A 19,928-nucleotide genomic window follows, 5' to 3' on the forward strand; every position below is an offset into this window, starting at 1 on the left:
ATAGTGTCTGCTCAATCGCTTCTAGTTTAATATATAGAAACCTTTGCACATATACAAAATATCACGCATCGGATAGTCTGTATTGTTGACGTCACCATTTGCGTATGTAATACCATTAAATAAACGGTTACGCGAATCCACGGGGCTGGGATATAAATAAAGAGAACAACAAAGTGAAAAATGAAACTCACACAGGCTTCGAAACCCTCCCTCCAGAAGATGGCTCACCTAACACAGGCTTCATCTTTAACCGCTTAAACAACAAGCCGTTAGAGGTAGATGGATAAGGGGGGTTCCGTAAATAACATAACCTCTAGGATCTGTGATAACTCTTTTGTTCACACTGTTATAAGCGCTGTAACTCTGATCTCCTCGGAAGTGCGTTGAGCAGCAAATACGAAAAACCTGTGTCACAGTAATGATTTCAATGTATTTCTGACAATACGGTATGTATCACGCTGCTTTTGTATTGATTCTCTCATTAATTAAACAGTTAATTTAATGGATAAAGAGGTAAATAAACAAAGATATTTTCTGCTAGCAACGGCTATGTTTCCAACCATATCTATATAGTAATGTATATATATATATATATATATATATATATAATCATATATATATATATATGTGTGTACATATATTGATATATATGCTATATATATGAGTATATATATATGATTACATACATATATGATTATATATATATATATATACATATATATATATAGTCGCTGCTAGCACAAATATCTCTATTTCTATCTCCATTGATTAAATTAACCGTTTTATTAATGACAGTTAATAGTATATGTATGTATATATATATATATATATATATATATATATATATATGTGTGTGTGTGTGTGTGTGTGCGTGTGTGTAGATATGCATATATAATGAGAATCAACAGAGTATATACATGCGTGTGTGCGTGTGTATATAAGCGTAATCTTTGCTTTCCTTATTTTGTACTTTAATTCTCATATTCCATGAGCGATGTTTCTGACAAAGGGGAAAGTATTGTTGTTTTCTGTGTCAGAATCTATCCATGTAACATTTGTCGGTGTTTTTTTTTTTTTACCTTGAAGAAGTATTTTCATTTAATTTCGGTTTCTTTATACAAGTGGCTTCATGTCTTTTCTGGTGCGATTTACATAAAAAAATAACTAAAAACTGTGTTACCCATTGATGTAAGACTATCGTGCACAGTGTGAGGAACAATTCACAGATCTGAGTGAACATTTATGAATGACATGTGGTCTGCAAAGACATCTCATTTGGGATGCTTGGGATGCTGTGAGAAAACTCTATTCCCCTACACTTCTGTCGTAGTCAATTTTTTAGTGTTCGTGTATAAAATCTTTGTGAACATTTTCATCAAATCTAAGAACCCCATTTTATGAAAATAAATAAAACCAACGTAATATCAGAATAATGGATTAACAAACAATGGATAAACCATATTTCCGTTGCCAATAAATTTGGCGGCCTTAGCACAAGATTTAAGGAATAGGGTTGCTTACTTGTCAAGATCATGCCAGGTCCTCGACTTTTTTGCAGATCCAGGTTCGGATCCGTCAATGGACAGGTCACTGTTTTCGAACACCGAGCATAAATTACGGACAATAGCTTGACGCTCAGCCTCTGTCGGCGGCGAAAACTGCACTTGTTCCGGTGACAAAACAGAACTGAATTTCTGGTTCCTATCCGATCCTGCAGAATTTGTCGATGGACCAGTGTTGGCCGGTGTAGATCTACCGACGCTGTTTGCTTCAGCGTCGTTTTTCACCGGGGATGAATTCTCGGGCAGTGTCGATTCTTGTACATTTGAGTGTGCATTAACATCACTCGATGATTTTTCTTTCGTTGTTGTTTTGTAAAAGTTCGTAAAAGAGGGAAAATTATTTCGTTTCGCATCTTTTGTGCATCTGTTTTGGCCGTTCAAGTGCTTTGAAAATGCTTCCATATAAAAGTTGTAAGGCGTAAATGACCACATTGAGTTTTTAGGATCTCCAAACAATGGTGTCGATTCCGGAAAACCAGTCGAGGCATCTTCCCGCATCGGGTGACAGAATAAGGCATAGTTTTCGATAAAGCTGGTGTTTGTATAATGAGTTCTGCTCTGCTTGTTTTGCTGCTGGAATTCAAGACTGTCAAAAATCTGGTCGTTGAAGCTAAAATTGATATCGTTGGCGTTTACTGGCGGACTTTTAAATATGTTTGCGCAACTGAATTCATCAACGTCTTTTTGTCTTGGATATTTGGAATTTAAAGACTCGTGGGATGACCATCGTTTACCGATTCCAGGCGTCAATTTTACTTTTACCGGGTTTGACTTATTGAAATTGGGAGGTTTTAAGAAATCCTGCTGTGATTTTTCCATGAATAAATCCTCTGAAGAATGGTAATGTGCTCCTTGGCTAAAAGGGGTTTTCGACCTTGTTGACGTTTGGCTCTTCGTGTCTTCTACTGAACTCTTTGTGTTGCATTGGTTGAGAGAGCTCGTCTTCTTCAATATCCCTCTAAGGCTGGATCCTTGTCTCGAGGGCACGTGATCTACACTGTTTGAAAGATTAAAAGTCACGTTGTTCATCCGACGTCGGCCGCCGTTTTGAGGGGTCATCGCCGTTGTTTGCGAAAGGTGAAGGTCGCTGGAACTGCGGCAGTTTTGATCTAGATTTTCAGCCGATCTGAAGCTGACCGATTCATTCTTCGAACGCCGACTAAGGTCTTCGTCGCTCCAGTAAAGACGTGACCTCTTTTGCAGCTGGATGGCATCTTTATCGAAGTCATCGCTGTCGTCGTCAAAGTCCTCTCCGTAAGCGATACTATTACCTTCTACCACGTCCAAGAGTTCCTCTAATTCTAGATCCGAATCCATAGAGTAAATTCTTCTAGGAAGTGAAACGCCTGAAGAGTGGCGTTTCTTTGAAGTTAAGCAATTCCTATCTCTTTCCAGATGAGAAATTGTTCGATACGTCTTCGGGGTTTCAGGATAGAAGATCCCGAAACCGTGTCTGTTAAACATGCAGTCCGGGCTTTGATTCTCTGTATTGTTACTAAAAACTGGGCTCACTGGAAACGGTGCCACTGGCAACTTCTGTCCGGCGGGGCTGCTGGTTAAGGGCGAACTGCTTTTTCTTTCTGTTTGGTGCAGCCTGTTTGAAAACGCACCTTCCACGAGACTCGCTTTTGTCTTGGAGGGCGAGCTTACATCTTCGGTGTCCGTTGATCTTGTTTTCTTGGTTCCTGCTTCATAGTTTGACTGGCGTAGAGCTTTGCGTTGGCGCCATAGCAAATTTAGTTCTTCTGAGAGTCTCCTCTTGTCCATTTCAGCTTGGATAAACTTTTCTCGAAGTTTTTGTTGCGCGCTCTGAATTTCCGTCTTGTACTGCTGAAGGCTTAGCACGTCCTGGAAAGGGGAAAATTAAAACAAAATTACAAAATAGAAAAATAAGATGGAAAAAAAATATTTCAGACTTAAACAAAAATGAAATATGTATAATGATTTGGATTTAACACAACCTTAACGCTGCCATCACTCTTGTTATTAATCAAAGAGAAGTAATTCATTCAAATTAGTAGTAATCGTAGTCCTATCAATAGTAGTAGCAGCTATAGTAGCAGTTGCAACAGTAAGAGCAGCAGTAGTAATAGTTTCACTAGTAGTTGCGGTAGTAGTAGTAGTTTCAGTAGTAGTAGTTGCAGTGGTAGTAATATTAGCAATAGTAATTGTTGTAGTAGTATTTGCAGTAGTAGTAGTAGTTGTAGTAGTAGTAGTAGTATGAGTAGTATAAGTACGAAAGAAAATGGAGAGAAAATGAAAGTTAAAAGAAAAAGGAAAAGAATCAGTTTTGATCATTCGATTAATACGAAAGACTAATAAATATTAATATTAAAGCATAGGAAATGAACAAAAAAATCAGTTTGAATTCTAAGATTTCTTCATTGTCTTTCTGGTGCTACCAGATCAGGTTATCTGAAGATGTCGGCTTCTTGGCTTAAATGCACCAAACATTAATGTTATTGTTTTTTTATCTTCCCTTTGCAAAACTAAATCATGTTCTGCAAAGCTAAATGCAAAAAAAAAAGGGGGGAGGGGGAATGATGCAACAAAGTTTCTCTATAATCCAAACCAAACTAAACAGCGCGAAAAAAAAAAAAAAGAAAGAACTTGGGGGAATAATCCCCCCCCCCCGAAAATGATTGCAGTCGAAAAAGGTTTGACATGCCATAAGACAAAATAACCAAGCTAAAATCATGAATAATAATTTTAAGATTAAAAGAACCTGAAGCGTAAAATCTCTTCTCAAAAACTAACTGATTCGACAAAAAGATTGATATGCCGTAAACAAAAAACAAACAAACTAACTAAAAACCATAAACAAACATTTAAAAATATAAACAACTTGAAACGTAAAAACTTATTTTCAAAATTAGTGGATTCGACATTAAATAACGCGAAAAGGGTTGATATGCCGTAAAACAAAACAACTAAACCAATCGGCACTAGAAAACACTTTCTGTGTGGTGGGGGATTTAATGGCGAATGAGACTGATGGGAATAGCACATAATAGGTAGTAGTAGTAGTAGTAGTAGTAGTAGTAGTAGTAGTAGTAGTTGCTGTTCTTCTTGTTGTTGTTGATGCTGCTGCTGTTGCTTTTCACATTATTTAGCAAAAGAAATTATAAACATTTTATGTTTCCGAATGTTCAAGGCAATGGTTGAGAATTTGAATCATTCCAATTACTTGAGCTTCTATTGTCATCTTCGTTGTCATATTCACAGTGTTTCGGCCGATGTGACCCCCTACCATCCTCATGCAACTTTCCCCCCCCCCCCAGAATTAAGCTACATACATGGAATTTTAAACTGAATTCTTTAGTTAATTCCCGGCGGTATATTGTTCTCATTTCGTTTGCCATTATCGGGTCGAGAAGTTAATGTTTTATGCTATTCGATGTTAGTATCGCGTGTAATAAGGACCGAACTTTAAAGGTTCAGTCCAAGTTTTAAGGCCCTGTCGGTGGGGCATTAGAATACGCCGACTGCCCCCCTTGCAGAGGGTAAAAGTCCCTCAATGGGGGTCCTGGATATGACCTTAAACTATATCCAGTGGTGAGGCCCCAGTTTGTGGGCTTTGGGGAGTGTGGAGCCACCCTTTAATTATCATTGCACCCAGGTCCACTCTGACCCGGAGTGGTAGTACCTGTTAGGGTTCCAACTATGGGTTGAATAGAAACCGACGTGAAAACAACAAATATATTCTATTAAAAAAAATTTTTCTTGAAAATCTTTGGATTCGGCATTAAATAACCCGAAAAGGGTTTATATGCCGTAAAACAAAAACAACCAACCAACCAAGTTTTTAAAAAAACGCACCTGATAAAGGTTATGGGTTACATCGGCCGAAGCGTTTTGAATATAAAGATGTAAAAAAGATAATATGCGGCCTACTATGTGTGTGTATATGCGTGTGCGCGTGTGCACGCGTGTGTATGTGCATGTGTGACCTTGTATGTGTGCGTACGGTGCATCTCTATCAAACTCCTATCTGAATATGACTTGAAACTTGATATATAAGGTATTTGAACCTTTCTCTATAGTAAAGGGTCAAAATCGAAAAGAAAGGAGTTGTTACAATAGAACGGTGGTAATTAATCAAAAACAAAAATTAAATAAACTTGTTAATTAACAAACAAACAAAAAAACATATCACATACCTGACATTAATTTTCGGATGTGCCTTTTGGCATGAGACCAAAAACATTGATTTAAATATAAGAAATTTGTTTTTCTTTAATTTAGTTAAGATTAAGGAGATTTTGAAGTATTTATACTGTACATATATTTTTTTTTATTTTCATTTTTAATAAGTGTATTTCATTTTTTTTATTGATTAATTAACATTGTTTCATTGTAACAGGTTGTTTTGTTTACGTTAATTAATAAGTTTATTTTGTTACTTAAAATTTTTTATATATATTTTATGTTCATTAATTAAATTGCTTTTTTTATCATTTTCGGGATTAACTTCGCCGGGCGCTTGCAGGTATATCTAAGCTGGTTATTCCCTTTCGATTTGAGTTTCTGTCGACATAAGCGCTAAATAAATATTTATTTAAAATTAATTTTTAAATTATTGATATTCATTGAAAAAATGCTATATAAACAGTATATATATATATATATATATATAGAGAGAGAGAGAGAGGGAGAGACAGAGACAGAGACAGAGACAGACAGACAGACAGACAGACAGATAGAGAAAATTTTCAGAATGTGAGAGATTATATACATATATTTATATATATATATATATATATATATATATATATATATATATATAGTCTGTTGTTACACAAACATTATTGGTTACATATGTGCATACATGTTTCAGTGGATCCAATATCAAGCATAACACTTCATTAGATCCGAAAATAATCGCGATTTTCATTGGATTTACATCTATCAAACTGATCGATACAATAATATTATACATATATATATATATATACATACACACACACATATATATATATATATATATATATATATACATACACACACACATATATATATATATATATATATATATATATATATATATATATATATATATATAGTAGCCTCCAAATAATAAGGAACGGTTGATCATTTTTTTAATGGCTACAGACTTTATTTATGAAAAAGGAAAATAAATTATTTTGTGTATTTTCCAATGTTTAATAATGGTAGTTAAATAAAAAAAATAAAAATAAAATTTTATTTATTATTTTGAATACATATTAGATTTTTACATATAAATAAAGTTAATTAAATTGCAGGCGTCCAACAGTTAAGGAACGCGGAAAATTAATACAAACTTGAGCAATTTTAATAACAACTTTTCAAAATGGCGACTCCGAATATTCGAAAAAAACTATCTATACAAGAGAATGAGCTTATTTGTGACCATCATGATGAAAAAAAGTCCGTAGCGGAGAGTGTTAAAATACTGAAACGGTCTAAAAGCGTTGTTTTTCGGGTTATTGAAAATAGAAAAAAAAAGTTTACGATTGACTGAAAAGATAAAATCAGGCTGACCCCAAATAACAACTAAGAGGGAGGATAGAAAAAATCACTCGATCATCTTGTTCTGATCGTTTTAAAATTTTAAAATTGCGGCTTCGATATCCCGGGATTTTACATCCGAAACTGGACAAAAGTTTCCCGACACACGAACTCACGAAAATTAAACGAAGTCGGATTATTTTCAAGAAGTCCACGCTCAAAGCCTTTAATTTATATTAAAAATAAAAAAGGCCAGGTTGTTATTCGCCGAAAAAACTTGTTTTGGGGAAAAAAATGGGAAAAGGTTCATTTTAGTGATGAATTTAAATTAAATCTTTTCGGACCAGACAAAAGACCACTTTTCAGAAGAAAAAATGGAGAAAGACCGTCCCCCTAAGTGTGTTAAAAGTACAGTAAAATAGGAGGGGGCAGTATAATGGTATGGGCATGATATCTTCAAAAGAAACTGACCCCCTTGTGAGGATTCATGGGAAAGTTAATACTCGAATATGCAGAGAATTTATTAGAAAACATGTGTTTCCTAATCTTTCTGATTCTGATATCTTTATACAAGACAACGCAGCGTGCCATTAAGCAAAAAATTTTTAGCAGAGCTAAATAGATCCAATATTTGCGTTATGGATTGGCCAACACGGAGCCCCGACCTGAATCCGATTGAAAATGTAGTGAAAATTATTGGTGATAAGATCATAGAAAAAAAAAACAAATTCTTTATGATTTATGGGAATGTATAAAAAAAATCTGGAATAATATCTCACCTATAACATCTCACCTATAACATCTCACCTATAACTATTTTGCAGCAAAAGGTGCCATAGTGTGATTGTAAACAAGGGGTGTTTCACTAAATACTGAAAGGATTCTTTATCTTTTCATTAATAATTTTCCCCTTCCTTAACTTTTGGACGCCTATAATTTAATTAAATTTATTTATATGTCAAAAAAAAACTAAGATAATAAAAATAATAAAAAATTTTTTTTTAATTATTTTTTTTATTTAACTACCATTATCAAACATTGGAATATTCACCAAATATTTTTTTCCTTTTTCATAGATAAAGTTAGAAGGCATTAAAAAAATTATCGGACGCTACTATATATATATATATATATATATATATATATATATATATATATATATATATATATATATATATATATATATATATGTTAAACTGGTAATTAGTAAAAACCTAAAGAGACTGCTCAAAACTATTGCAGAGCAAATATGTGTTTTATTTTGTATTAGCGTTTTATCTGTTTGGTTACATATGTTTCAAATGTTGGATAAAAAAAAATAATATATATATATATATATATATATATATATAAGTGAACAATTCTGTGTAACTGTTTGTCTGTGTATCTGTCCGTCTGTGTGTCTGTGTGTGTACAATTCCCTACGCAATAACTCTGTCGATTTGTAGTCTACATACTCGAAAATTTGATATATAGGTTCCTTGGACATGGATCTAACTTAATAATTTGATTTGAGCCAAAAACAATAAATGTTAAGGGGGTCATAATAGGGGTCAAATTTAAAAAAAATGACCGCTTTTTTTCTTTTTTTTTTTTTTTTTTTGCTTAACATACACCTTCAAACACCCGGGTAGCGCCAGGCTAAAATGCTAGTATATATATACATATATATATATATATATATATATATATATATATATATATATATATATATATATATATATATAGGTAAATACTTGAAGTTTCCGCATAAATTTATACTTTCGTATATTAATTTTATCTAAGTAAATGAAGTAGTTATATATATATATATATATATATATATATATATATATATATATATATATATATATATATATATATATAATGTACAAATATTTGCTCCCAGTAAGCACGTACTGTATGTACTATATTAAATGTGAACTTACCGCTTTCAATTGTTCATTTAATTCTTCTGCAATTCGCAACCTTTCTCTGAGTTCGACGTTTTCTTGCTGTAAGCGGGTCTGGTTCTGCTGTATGCTCAGTTCGAACCCCGTCCGCTCCGAGTCCTGTTCGCACTGGTTGTGGCTTTGGTTCTGCGTGCCTTGCAGGTCCTCGTCCAACATTTTCATCTTGATTATCTCCTGCTGCAAGCGATCTTTTAAGCTGTTATTTTCCTGCTTTAGCTGTCTCATGATGGCGCACATGCGGCTTACGCTCAGGTTACGTTCTGGCGCGCATCCAAACAACATATCGTCTATTTCTCTGTTTTCTTTGTCAAGCTCGAGTAAAGGATCTGACGGAGTATCGAGTGAGAAACCTTCGCTTTTGTGTGTGAAACTCTTATTAAAAGAATCCGTCTGATCTTCGGTATTGAGCTGGTGTATACTGCCTTTTTTATTGTCCGCGAAGTCTTCATGGTTTGCTTTCATTGCCACCAATGGTGATTTCGGCGCTCGCCCAACAGGCTTCGCAAAATTAAAAAAATCATTCCTATTCTGAGTGTTCATAGGTCGTTCCATAAAAAGTGGTTTTCTTTTATCCACCACCTCATCCGTCTCTTTGTTTCCGCATTTCCATAAATGTTCCTTCTTTTCTTTGGAAGAATCCGAGAGAACAGTACTGGTTGGAGAATCCGAACTGGTTACCGTTTCTTTAGTTTTTAAAGAGTTACCACTTTCTTTCTGACAATTAACAGTGAGATCAGCTGGCATAGAAAGAAAGGAGTGCTTTCTTAACTCATTTCTTTCGAAATCTAACAGACTGTTTGCGGTTGGCGGAAAACTTTGGTTCATACTTTCTGACATAGAATCCTGACTCTGGGATCTTCTCTTTGAGAAACTTCCTCGACCTAATTCTCTGCTACGCTGTCCACCACTAGAATGATTCGCGATTTGTTGGTTGGAATCCATGGTGCTCTGAAACGTTCTGTTTAGATCCTCCAATGATGTCCTTCCGGTCTCCATAGCCATAACCTTCTTCTTAAGCTCGCCGATTTCGATACAAAGGATGTCGATCTTTCTGGAAGTCATTGATGCGGCTCCTAAACTCGAGGGTGAGTCGACGGCTGAATCGTCCGCTTTTGAAGTTACGATATTCGTCATCTTTTTCTCAGTAGCCTCGCTTTCGTTTCGGTTTCCAGTTGTCTGTTTCGAAATCTCTGATTGTGATGCATGGTCTTTTCCAGTTTTATTTGCATCGACTATTTGTTCTCCATTCTGAGCGTTTACGCCAGGAGATTTTGTGTTGGGGAACTGCTCTATTTCAACTACAGGTGGATTGGTAGGAGGAGCGTTTACTCGGAGTCGGGAGGGTTGGCCGCCTTCTAAGTGTGACGTCATACATGTTTTGCTGTTTATTATAGTATGTTGTGCTTTTTTGTCACTAAGTGAGTGTGGACCAATTTTAGATGACCGGATATTCGTTGGTGATGGTGATAAAGAAACAGTCGATTCCAAATGATCGTTTTTCTCCGTGACCATGTGTACTTCATTAATAGCAGCGCCTTCGCCGTCATTTTTAATGATTACCTTTTTGAACGAATACATCCCGTCTTTACTATCTTTTGTAGTTAGTGGAGTTCCCTTCTGTCCGAGGTTCGAGTTACGCTTACCATCGTCCGATTGTTTTACCGCTTCTTGCGTCCTTTGGGAAACCTCAACGTTCTCGGTATGGCTTACTCCACTTTCAACAGAATCCCCGACATGCTTCATAGACTTTAACATATCAGATATACTGGGTGAGGAATATGGTGGTCTCAGATCTGTGCTTGTAACATCATTATAGATGTCAGACCAGACCATTGACCCCAGCAATGACTCCGGTCTCGAAAATAAAGACGGAGACGTTCTAAAATCAGTATCGTTAGGTATTATTTCGTCTTGATGGATTGGCCTTGTAATCATCGATTTTATGGAATGGGGGTGAATACGCGTGTTTACGGGGCTTCGATACGGCTCATTGTTGCTTCTAGGTGATAAATCATTCTCCAAGAGTGTTTTTCCAATATCAGAGTGAAAAGAAAAAGAGCGAACTAATGATCGAAAGGGCGGCGTGGCTGTTTTCGAATCACTCTCTTTAATCATCACTTGCGTTGTAATGATACTATTCTCACCTTGGCCGCTTTCCAAAAAGGAGCCGCCGGTTATAGAGGGCGCTACGTGAGCACTTGGTTCTACTTCACCTTTCTCTGCGCTGAAAGCGGATGGTCTCATTTGTGGTAACATGGGTTTTTCTGTTTGACCTGTTTGCGCCTTCATCTCTGTGTGGCGTGTTTCTCCAAAATATGCTGGCACTAAAGAGAGGGTGGATGCTGTTTGCTGATGTGGGGAGTCCGACAGATGCTGATGCGACAGTTTGGTTTGTTTGTTTTCAATCTATAACGGGAGGAAAAATAAAAATAAAATGAATAAAAACAGAAATAATTGTGCTTAATTATATATATATATATATATATATATATATATATATATATATATACTAGTTGAAACACGGCTGTGATAGTTCATAGTTAATAAATAAGAAGTAAAAATTAAAAAAATATATATACATAGCTTAATACAGTGAAAAAAGGAAGAATATTTACCTTCACGGACAACAAATTTAAACGCAGCTCCTCACGCTAATTTGGAATAGTAATGCTCACAAGAGATGCTTCGACGATCAGTTTATATAGCTGAGCGTTTGTAAGAATATGTACTGATATATATACGAGCGTGTGTGCGTATGAGTGTGTAAATGTATGGACGTATGTTTATAAATAAATATATATCTAGAAATTATATATGTAAATACATATATATGTTTATATATATATGCGTGTGTGTGCGTGCGTGTGTGTGTGAGGGAGGGATGTGTATGTGCGTATGCATATGTGTATAACGCTTAGCAAGTGTTTGCTTTTTTTTTTTACTTCGCGATACATAAACGGTAAACAAATTTGACACCCGTCTCAACTACAAATTAAAACGTCTATGATATATACACTCACATGTGTTCGAAGATTCGATTGTTTATACAATTATAAATCTACAATATCTGTCAAACATTAACATATTCAAAAATTAAACTTTGAAACATGAAGCCAAAGCCCATTGTATAAGAATAAACAGGCGGTAAACAGCTCCCAGCGAGTAGAGAAACCTGACACCCGCTCAACTGTGAAACACGCCAGCGCGTATCGTCCAAGTGTATAAACAGTTAATGACCTACATGTTGGACATTGTCTAGGATTGTACTTTGAACTTTGTAACATTTGCTGAGTCATGCTGACCGTCGAAAAATCAAATCAAGAAAATGAGCGTGACGTGGTGTTTATTTTTACCTCAATCATCCATTGGTTGTTTTAAAGCAATAATGCCGGGCTATGCGTTTCTTTATTTTATTTTATTTATACTAGAGCATTTTTTATCGTTTACTTTTTACAATTATATCGTGGGGGTCTTAGTTCACGCATTTTATGCATCAGCAACACGAACGATGTTTTGTGTTATTTTATTTAAAATTATAACTCCGAAATGTATGTCTTTTACAGTAATACTGTGGGAGTCTGCGTACGCGCCCCATGTGCATTTAATGTAGAGATGCTCAATAAGGGGTAAATTTACTCCTAGGGCAAAAAGATTATATATTTGGGGGTAAATAATCGAAGTAACTGATGATTTCCAAATAAGATATCAAATTGTGTGATGCCTAAGAAACGTAAAAAAAAAATTCACGTCATTTATTTTTTTGTGATACGAATGTATAATATCAGTTTTATACAAAATCTCACGCCTAAACACGTCCTAACAATAAAAGCTGTTCTTCTTTACCTTCTCGGTTTTATATCACTTTATGATTGCTATGAATTTTGTTTTAAGTGAGTAGGGGGTAAATGGACACACACAGGTAGGCTCTCTCTACCGTGCTAGAAAACTACTTACGCCTGAAGGTATCCTGTACTTCTATAAGGCCACCATTCGCCCATGTATGGAGTACTGTTGTCACATTTGGGCAGGTGCATCTGCTACTTGTCTCTCACTTCTTGACATGGTTCAAAAGAGAGACACCAACCTGATAGGTCCTGAACTGTCATCTAGGCTTCAGCCTCTGTCCCATCGACGAAATGTTACATCCCCCTGCCTGTTCTACAAGTACTTTAATGGTTAATGCCCTGACGAACTACAAGCACTTGTACCCCCTCGACGTGAAAACTCTAGACAAACCGACAAGCAGCTAAATCACACCCCTTCACAATAGAGATTCCTAGGTGTAAGAAAGCCTTCTACTCCAATAGTTTCTTCTCCAGAACTGCTAAACTTTGGAACTCGTTTCCGAGATTTTGCTTTCCCAACTGTACTGACATGCAGAAGTTCAAGTGTAATGTGAACAGGCATCTTGCTACTCATCTCCCTTCATAATACCCCTGTAACTTATGTCCCTGATAGTAGCCCCCTACTTCAAAGTGGCAAGCGAAGTGTATGTACATGACGACTGAAAACAACTGCCGAGATAAGCGGAGGGGGTAACTGGAGAAATGCAGAAAACCGAGGGGTCAGTGATGGAGGAAACGTTGTTGTATGACTGGCTTGATAGATTCCGTTAATAGATGGAATGTTTGGGGGTTTTTTAAATACATTTTTAAGTCATTTCATTGTATTTATATTCTTAAGACGGGCGGAAATTAGCAGTAATTTTATGGTATCTGCATTCGCATCGTACACCTATAAATACACCAGACAGTGTTTTACATTTTTTTCTTTACAAGGTAATCACGTTTATCAAGACCTGACGGCCATACGAGGACAAGGGTTAATGAGTGTTAAGTGGTCGGTGAGATGACACTATGATAATCGGTAGGAGTGACAATTGTGTAGAATCGTATTATTTAAGACGACGGTTTAGCAAGAACTTTTTTACACTGGATCTGAAAGCTACTTCGTCGTAATCAGCTGGAAGGCAGTCTCGCGGTATAGATAGAGACTAGTTAAAATTAACATGTGTAAGAATTAAAATTTATTGTTTATAAAACTATAAATCTACAGACTTCTGGAAATTTGGTAACTTGGAATAATTAAGGAGGCTGTTCATCAAGAATTTGTTTATGTTGGACTTGAAGACAACCGAGTTGTAGTCAGCTGGGAAGCGGGAAAATGGAACAGAGTTCCACAGGCGCGCAGTTCTAGGAAAGAAGCTTCCATAGAACTTACTTTTATAATTAGGCACAGAGCCTTTATCCTCGAGTGGCCTTTGGGCCTTAATAAGTGGCGACTCTCTTGTAAAAAAAGAAACCTACCAAGCATGAAAATATTCTAAAACAGGACTTTGAAATTTGCCTGTAGCAATAGAATTGTAGTGATCAAAGTCCAAAGTCTAAAGAATAAACAAAGTATAAACAAATCCTAGCGAGTAGGGAAACTTGACACCCGCTCAACTGCGAAATACGCCTGCGTGAATCGCTCAAGTGTATATACAAGCGTATATGACCTACATTAACTAGTAAACGTTGAACAGTGTTTAGAGTTGTGCTTTGAACCACGTATATAACCAACGTTTTGTGAGCAATGCTGTTTCAAATGTTAAATTCATGTATTTTCTTCTTCTACCATGTCAGCTGACCGTTAAAAATCAAACCCCAAAAAATGAGCGCGGCGTGTTATTTATTTTTAGCTCGTGTCATTTATTGCTTGTTTTGAAAATGCTGTAGTTGCCGTATGCGTTTCTTTATTTTATTTACATTTCGAAAATTGTCGTTTTTCTTCATTTTTTTTTTACAATTTACGTACATTACTGAATTAGTATTTTTAATATCTTACCTCTCTCAATATCTGCTGTTGGACAATCTTTCTCTCTCTCTCTTTCTCTCTCTCTCTCTCTCTCTCTCTCTGTTAGCCACTCTATTTCTCTCTATTTACCACTGTTTTGGTAAACCTCTCCCTCTCTCTTTCTCACTGTAGGCCACTTTCTCTTTCTCTCTCTCTCTCTCTCTCTCTCTCTCTCTCTCTGTCGGCGATTAAACTTCTCTTTCTCTCTCTGTCGGTCACTCTTTCTTTGTCGGTCAATTTCTCTCTTCCGCTTACTCTATCTCTCTCCTCTCTCCCTCTCTCTCTCTCTCTCTCTCCCTATCTCTCTCTCTCTCTCGGACTCTATCTTCTTCTCTATCGGTGATTCTTGCTCTCTCTCTCTCTCTGTCGATCTCTCTCTCTTTCTCTATCAGCCTATCTCTGTCTGTCTGTGTGTCTCTATCTCTCTCTCTCTTTTCCGCTCTGACAGTCACTCTCCCTCTCTCTGTCCACTACTCCCTCCCCTCTCTCTCTCTGTCAGTGACTGAGTGTCTCACTGTCAGACACGCTCTCTCTCTCTCTCTCTCACACACACACACTCTCTCTCAGTTACTGTCCCTCTCACCTTGTCATTCACTCACTTTCTCTCCTTCCCTCTCTCTCTCTCTCTATCTCTCTCTGTTGGTCATTGTCTTTCTCTGTTGGCAACTCAGTCTCTCTCTTTGTCGGCCACTCTGTCCCCCCTCTCTCTCTCTCTCTCTCTCTCTCTCTCTCTCTCTCTCTCTCTCTCTCTCTCTCTCTCTCTCTCTAGTCTCTCTTTTTCTTTCTGTCGATCACTCTGTCCCTCTCCTCTGTCGAACTGTCTCTTTCTCTCTTTCTGTCCCTCATTCTCGCTCTGTTAATCACTTTCTCTCTCTCTCTCTCTCTCTCTCTCTCTCTTTCTCTCTCTCTCTCTCACACACACACACACACACTATCAGTCACTCTCTATCTCTGTCAATCTCAGTTCGTCATTCTCTTTCTCTGTCAGGTTCTCTCTCTCTCACACCACACGCCCACACACACACACACACACAATTCAGAAACTCAACAAAGACGATGTTTTGTGTTATTTTATTTAAATTTATAACTTAGAAACTGACGTGTAATTTATTTTTAGCTGTCTTCATTCATTATAATGGTTGTTTTCTCTCCGGCATATCAACCATTTTGGTGCCATTTAATGCTAAATCCGGATATTCTGGTAAAAATGTTCATGCTGTATGTATGTATCTATGGGCGAATGAACTCTTTTTCTGGGTCAACGGCCAACTAGCACAGTGTATATTTGTGTGTGTGTGTGTGTGTGTATATGTGTATTGGGGTGGAGAGGGCTCCCGTAAGCCGTGGTGAAGGCAACCTTTCTAGGAGAAGCAAATCTCTGATTTAAAAAACAAAGCGGGAGACCAGTACCCGCATTAAGCTGGTCTGCAGTTTAATTTGTTGCTGGCTATCTTGTTCTTGCTTGTTGCTGGATCTCAACATTTTGAACCGAGAGAGAGAGACTTAGCTGTCGTACAAAGCTAAGACTCTGTAACATCATCTTTGTATAGATACTCCCTCAGGCATTTGGGCTCATGGATTTTAAATCTCTGAGGGAGTGGCACTCGTCTGACAAGACATTTCAATCATCATGTATGTATGTATGTATGTCATTTGATTTATTTTTTTACGACGTAGCAATACTTTGCGGGTAATTTGAAGCTTAATCTGACCATTTTTTATAAAAGATTTTATGCTTCAAGTTTTTATATCTTCGAATCGTTTCGAAAAGTCTTGCAATTTTAGAAAGAGCCTTGTAACACTAAAATAATATTGTCGCTCCAACCAAGTAATCTCCATATATAATATTTTGATTGCAGATATTCCTCTCTAGACCAAAGTACTGCAGATACCAACTAAGAATTGTCCAAGTGGCATATGGCCGAGTGGTCCTAGACGTTGTATCAAAGTTTACAGTTACCCAAAGGCGCTGAGTTCAATCCTGAACGAAGGTAGTGAAAAAGTAACATTCAAAACATAGAATCAGCAACTATGCCCCAGAGCCTAGCTGGAGTCCGAACACGGTACCCCCTAATAATAATAAAGGGTTGGGTTCGAGACTCCGTACAAACGGTTCCCCAGTTCGATACAAAACACCTGATGAAGGCCGGAGGGCAAAACGGCCGAAACATTGTGACGTTAACAAACAAGATGAGGAAGTAAGTCCGACAATCTCAACCAACACACAAATATATATATACATACATACATACACATGTACATATATAAACATACGTACATACACACACGGATACATATAATGATGGCAGATCAATTATTACATGCTTCCAGCATTTCAAGCCTACACGCGTCACAACTTTTCCATTGCTATAGGATTATTTTTTATAAAAAATGCCTGAGGGAGTATCTATACAAAGATGATGTTACAGAGATTTAGCTTTGTACGACAGTTAAATCTCTCTCTCGATTCAAAATGTTGAGATCCAGCAACAAACAAGAGCAAGATAGCCAGCAATATGTTAAACTGCAGACCAGCTTAATGCGGGTACTGGTCTCCCGTTATATATATATATATATATATATATATATATATATATATATATATATAGATAGATAGATAGATAGATAGATAGATAGACACACATACGAGGTGTTCAAATAAGTTTCCAGACTTGTTTTTGTCCAGGTATTTAAAATTGTCGTAGACTCTTGAAAATTCAATATGTTATTGCCATGCATCTTATGAGATGACTGACCAATTTTTATTATTTCAGGTTCAAATAAAAAAACATCAGCAGGAATCGGAATACACCCTACTAAAGCCGGATTATGCAATCTGGACGTCAGGACACATTAAAAAAAAAAACAATATAAAAAAACACCTGTTTTAAATTTTAAAAAAATCCACAGAAACCTTATACTGCTTTTGGACCATCTTAGAATGCCTTATACTGCTTTTGGACCATCATACATGAATCGAACATCAGTTTTTTAGTGGTGTGAGAGAGTCAATGAAGGCAGGGAGTCTGTGAGGGATGATGAGAGGTGTCGGAGGAGTAATGAAGTTAGAACACCAGAGTTTATCCAGAGGTGATTGGCTAAATAAGGACCGTTGTGTGTCTAGAGAGACAATAAATGTACATTTTGGTCCCAGTGTGGAACTGTCACACAATTATCCGTGGGGAACTAAAAATGCACAAGATTTGCGTAAAAGTCGCAAGGGTGCTCCATCCTTGTCACTAACTAGTTGACCAATATGGGCATAAGGACAGTTCTTCATCCTCCTTACAGTCGAGATCTTGCTCCTTCTAACTTTTGGTTATTCACTAAGCTCAGGGAAAAACCTTATAGGTTGTCGGTATAAGACAACTGAGGAGAGGAAAACGGATGTGACGATGATCATTATCACCTTTACACAGGATGACTTCCATTGAGTTTTCCAGAAGTTGTTGGAACGGTTCTACAAGTACATTGCAACCGGAGGAGATTACTTCAAATGGGACTAATGTTTAATGTGTGCACGATCAATGAAAGTGCCCATACAAAAAGAGTCTGGAAACTTATTGAAGGTACCTCGTATATCTTTCTCCTTGTTGACTACGGTATGTTGCTGGAACTGTGCAGTTCTAGAAGGTCCATCCACCTAAGCTTTGACTCCCTATGAAAAGCGGTTTATTTTATTGTTTATAGCCTGAGGCGCCCCTATCGGAGAATGCCAAAGCGAATCTCCAGAAATTTTTTGAAGATCATACGCTCTTTCATATATGGCGATGGCGCTTCAATTTCACTTTTTGACCCTTTTATCACATCTTCCTGGCGTAGGCGTTAAATACATAATACACATCGATACAATAAACACAAGTAGTCTTTGTGGCAGGCACACGACAACACACGTGACCAACTCAACGTGCATTGATTTTTACTTTCAACTTGACATTTGAAGTCATGAATCAACAGCCGAGAATGTCTATTTCAAAGAATCCATGCATTAATACTCGAGAATTATTACTGCGATTCCCATAACATTTAGAATAGTGATATATCTCTTTCTATAAAGTTATATATATATATATATATATATATATATATATATATATATATATTTTTTTTTTTTTTTTTTTTTTTTTTTTTTTACATGGGGGTCACCACTTATCAAGGCCCGAAGGCCACTCAGGGATAAGGGTTATTACGTGTACAGTAATCAATGAGATAGTATTGTAGTAATCATTAGTATTGGGGGTTTTGATAGAGTGTCTTACTTAAGGGGGCGGTTTTGTCAGGAGTTTTTTTATGTTGGACTTGAAGACATCCAAGTTGTAGTCAGGTGGGAAACAGGCAAGCGGCAGAGAGTTCCACTGGCGTGCAGTTCTAAGAAAGAAGTTTGCTCATGGAATCTACGCTTAGGATTTAGGCACAGATAAAGAGCGGGGAAAATTATTGACAGTAGTTTCAGCCAGACGGGTGTTTTTCGTGAAATATTGGCGAGGGGGGGGACGAGGGATTGAACATAGAAATAGCGATAAAACAAAGACATCACATGTGTGATGCATCGTCAGTAATCTACATCCTGTGTGATTTCAAGAGATAAGAGGTGTATTCCAGGTTTGAATCCAGTTTGTCCTGCTAAAGTCAATTTCACTTAGGGATTTTGGCGGCCTTTACCTGATCGTGTGGGTTACTGATGTCTTTCTTACAAGAAAAATGTCGGGGCTTTTTTGACTTCCCTATTTGCTTTAAATGGTGAACGACTGTTGAGTGGTCGACCTCAAGTTCAACAGTAACTTCTCATGTGGTTTTTAATGAGAAAACTCTCTCTAAATAAAACCTTGAAAATCCAACAAGTTTCCATTGTATTTCATGCTCGTGTAGTTTTGTCTGTCTAGCTAAACAGATAAGGAATCAACAACCACAGGAGAATCATGGCCAACGATGACAAGAAGTGATAATGAAAGAAAAAGCAGCACATATGAACACTTTGTGTAACGTTTGTGAGGAAAGACATTTAATTTCGGTATTGAAAAAATATTTACATTTTATTTACATTTCCACTTCTGATTTTCTCAAACGCACCTACTACATTAGTGACACC

The 19,928-nt window shown here is 36.7% G+C and overlaps 1 protein-coding gene across 2 annotated transcripts in view; it reads right to left on the reverse strand.

The window, feature by feature from the left end:
- The window catches only part of LOC145293744 (uncharacterized), a 276,588-nt gene that overhangs the window by 37,490 nt on the left and 219,170 nt on the right, over nt 1-19,928 (reverse strand). For both annotated transcript variants that reach the window (XM_080140219.1, XM_080140221.1), the window contains exons 9-10: nt 8,981-11,410; nt 1,522-3,410 (exon numbers count right to left, since the gene is read on the reverse strand). In XM_080140219.1, coding sequence (XP_079996345.1) covers nt 1,522-3,410; nt 8,981-11,410 — 4,319 coding nt within the window. The remainder of the gene's footprint in view (nt 1-1,521; nt 3,411-8,980; nt 11,411-19,928) is intronic.

This window comes from Euprymna scolopes, chromosome 15, assembly GCF_053919585.1.
Source record: "Euprymna scolopes isolate OS-2025 chromosome 15, ASM5391958v1, whole genome shotgun sequence".
Classification (NCBI taxonomy): Eukaryota; Metazoa; Mollusca; class Cephalopoda; order Sepiida; family Sepiolidae; genus Euprymna; species Euprymna scolopes.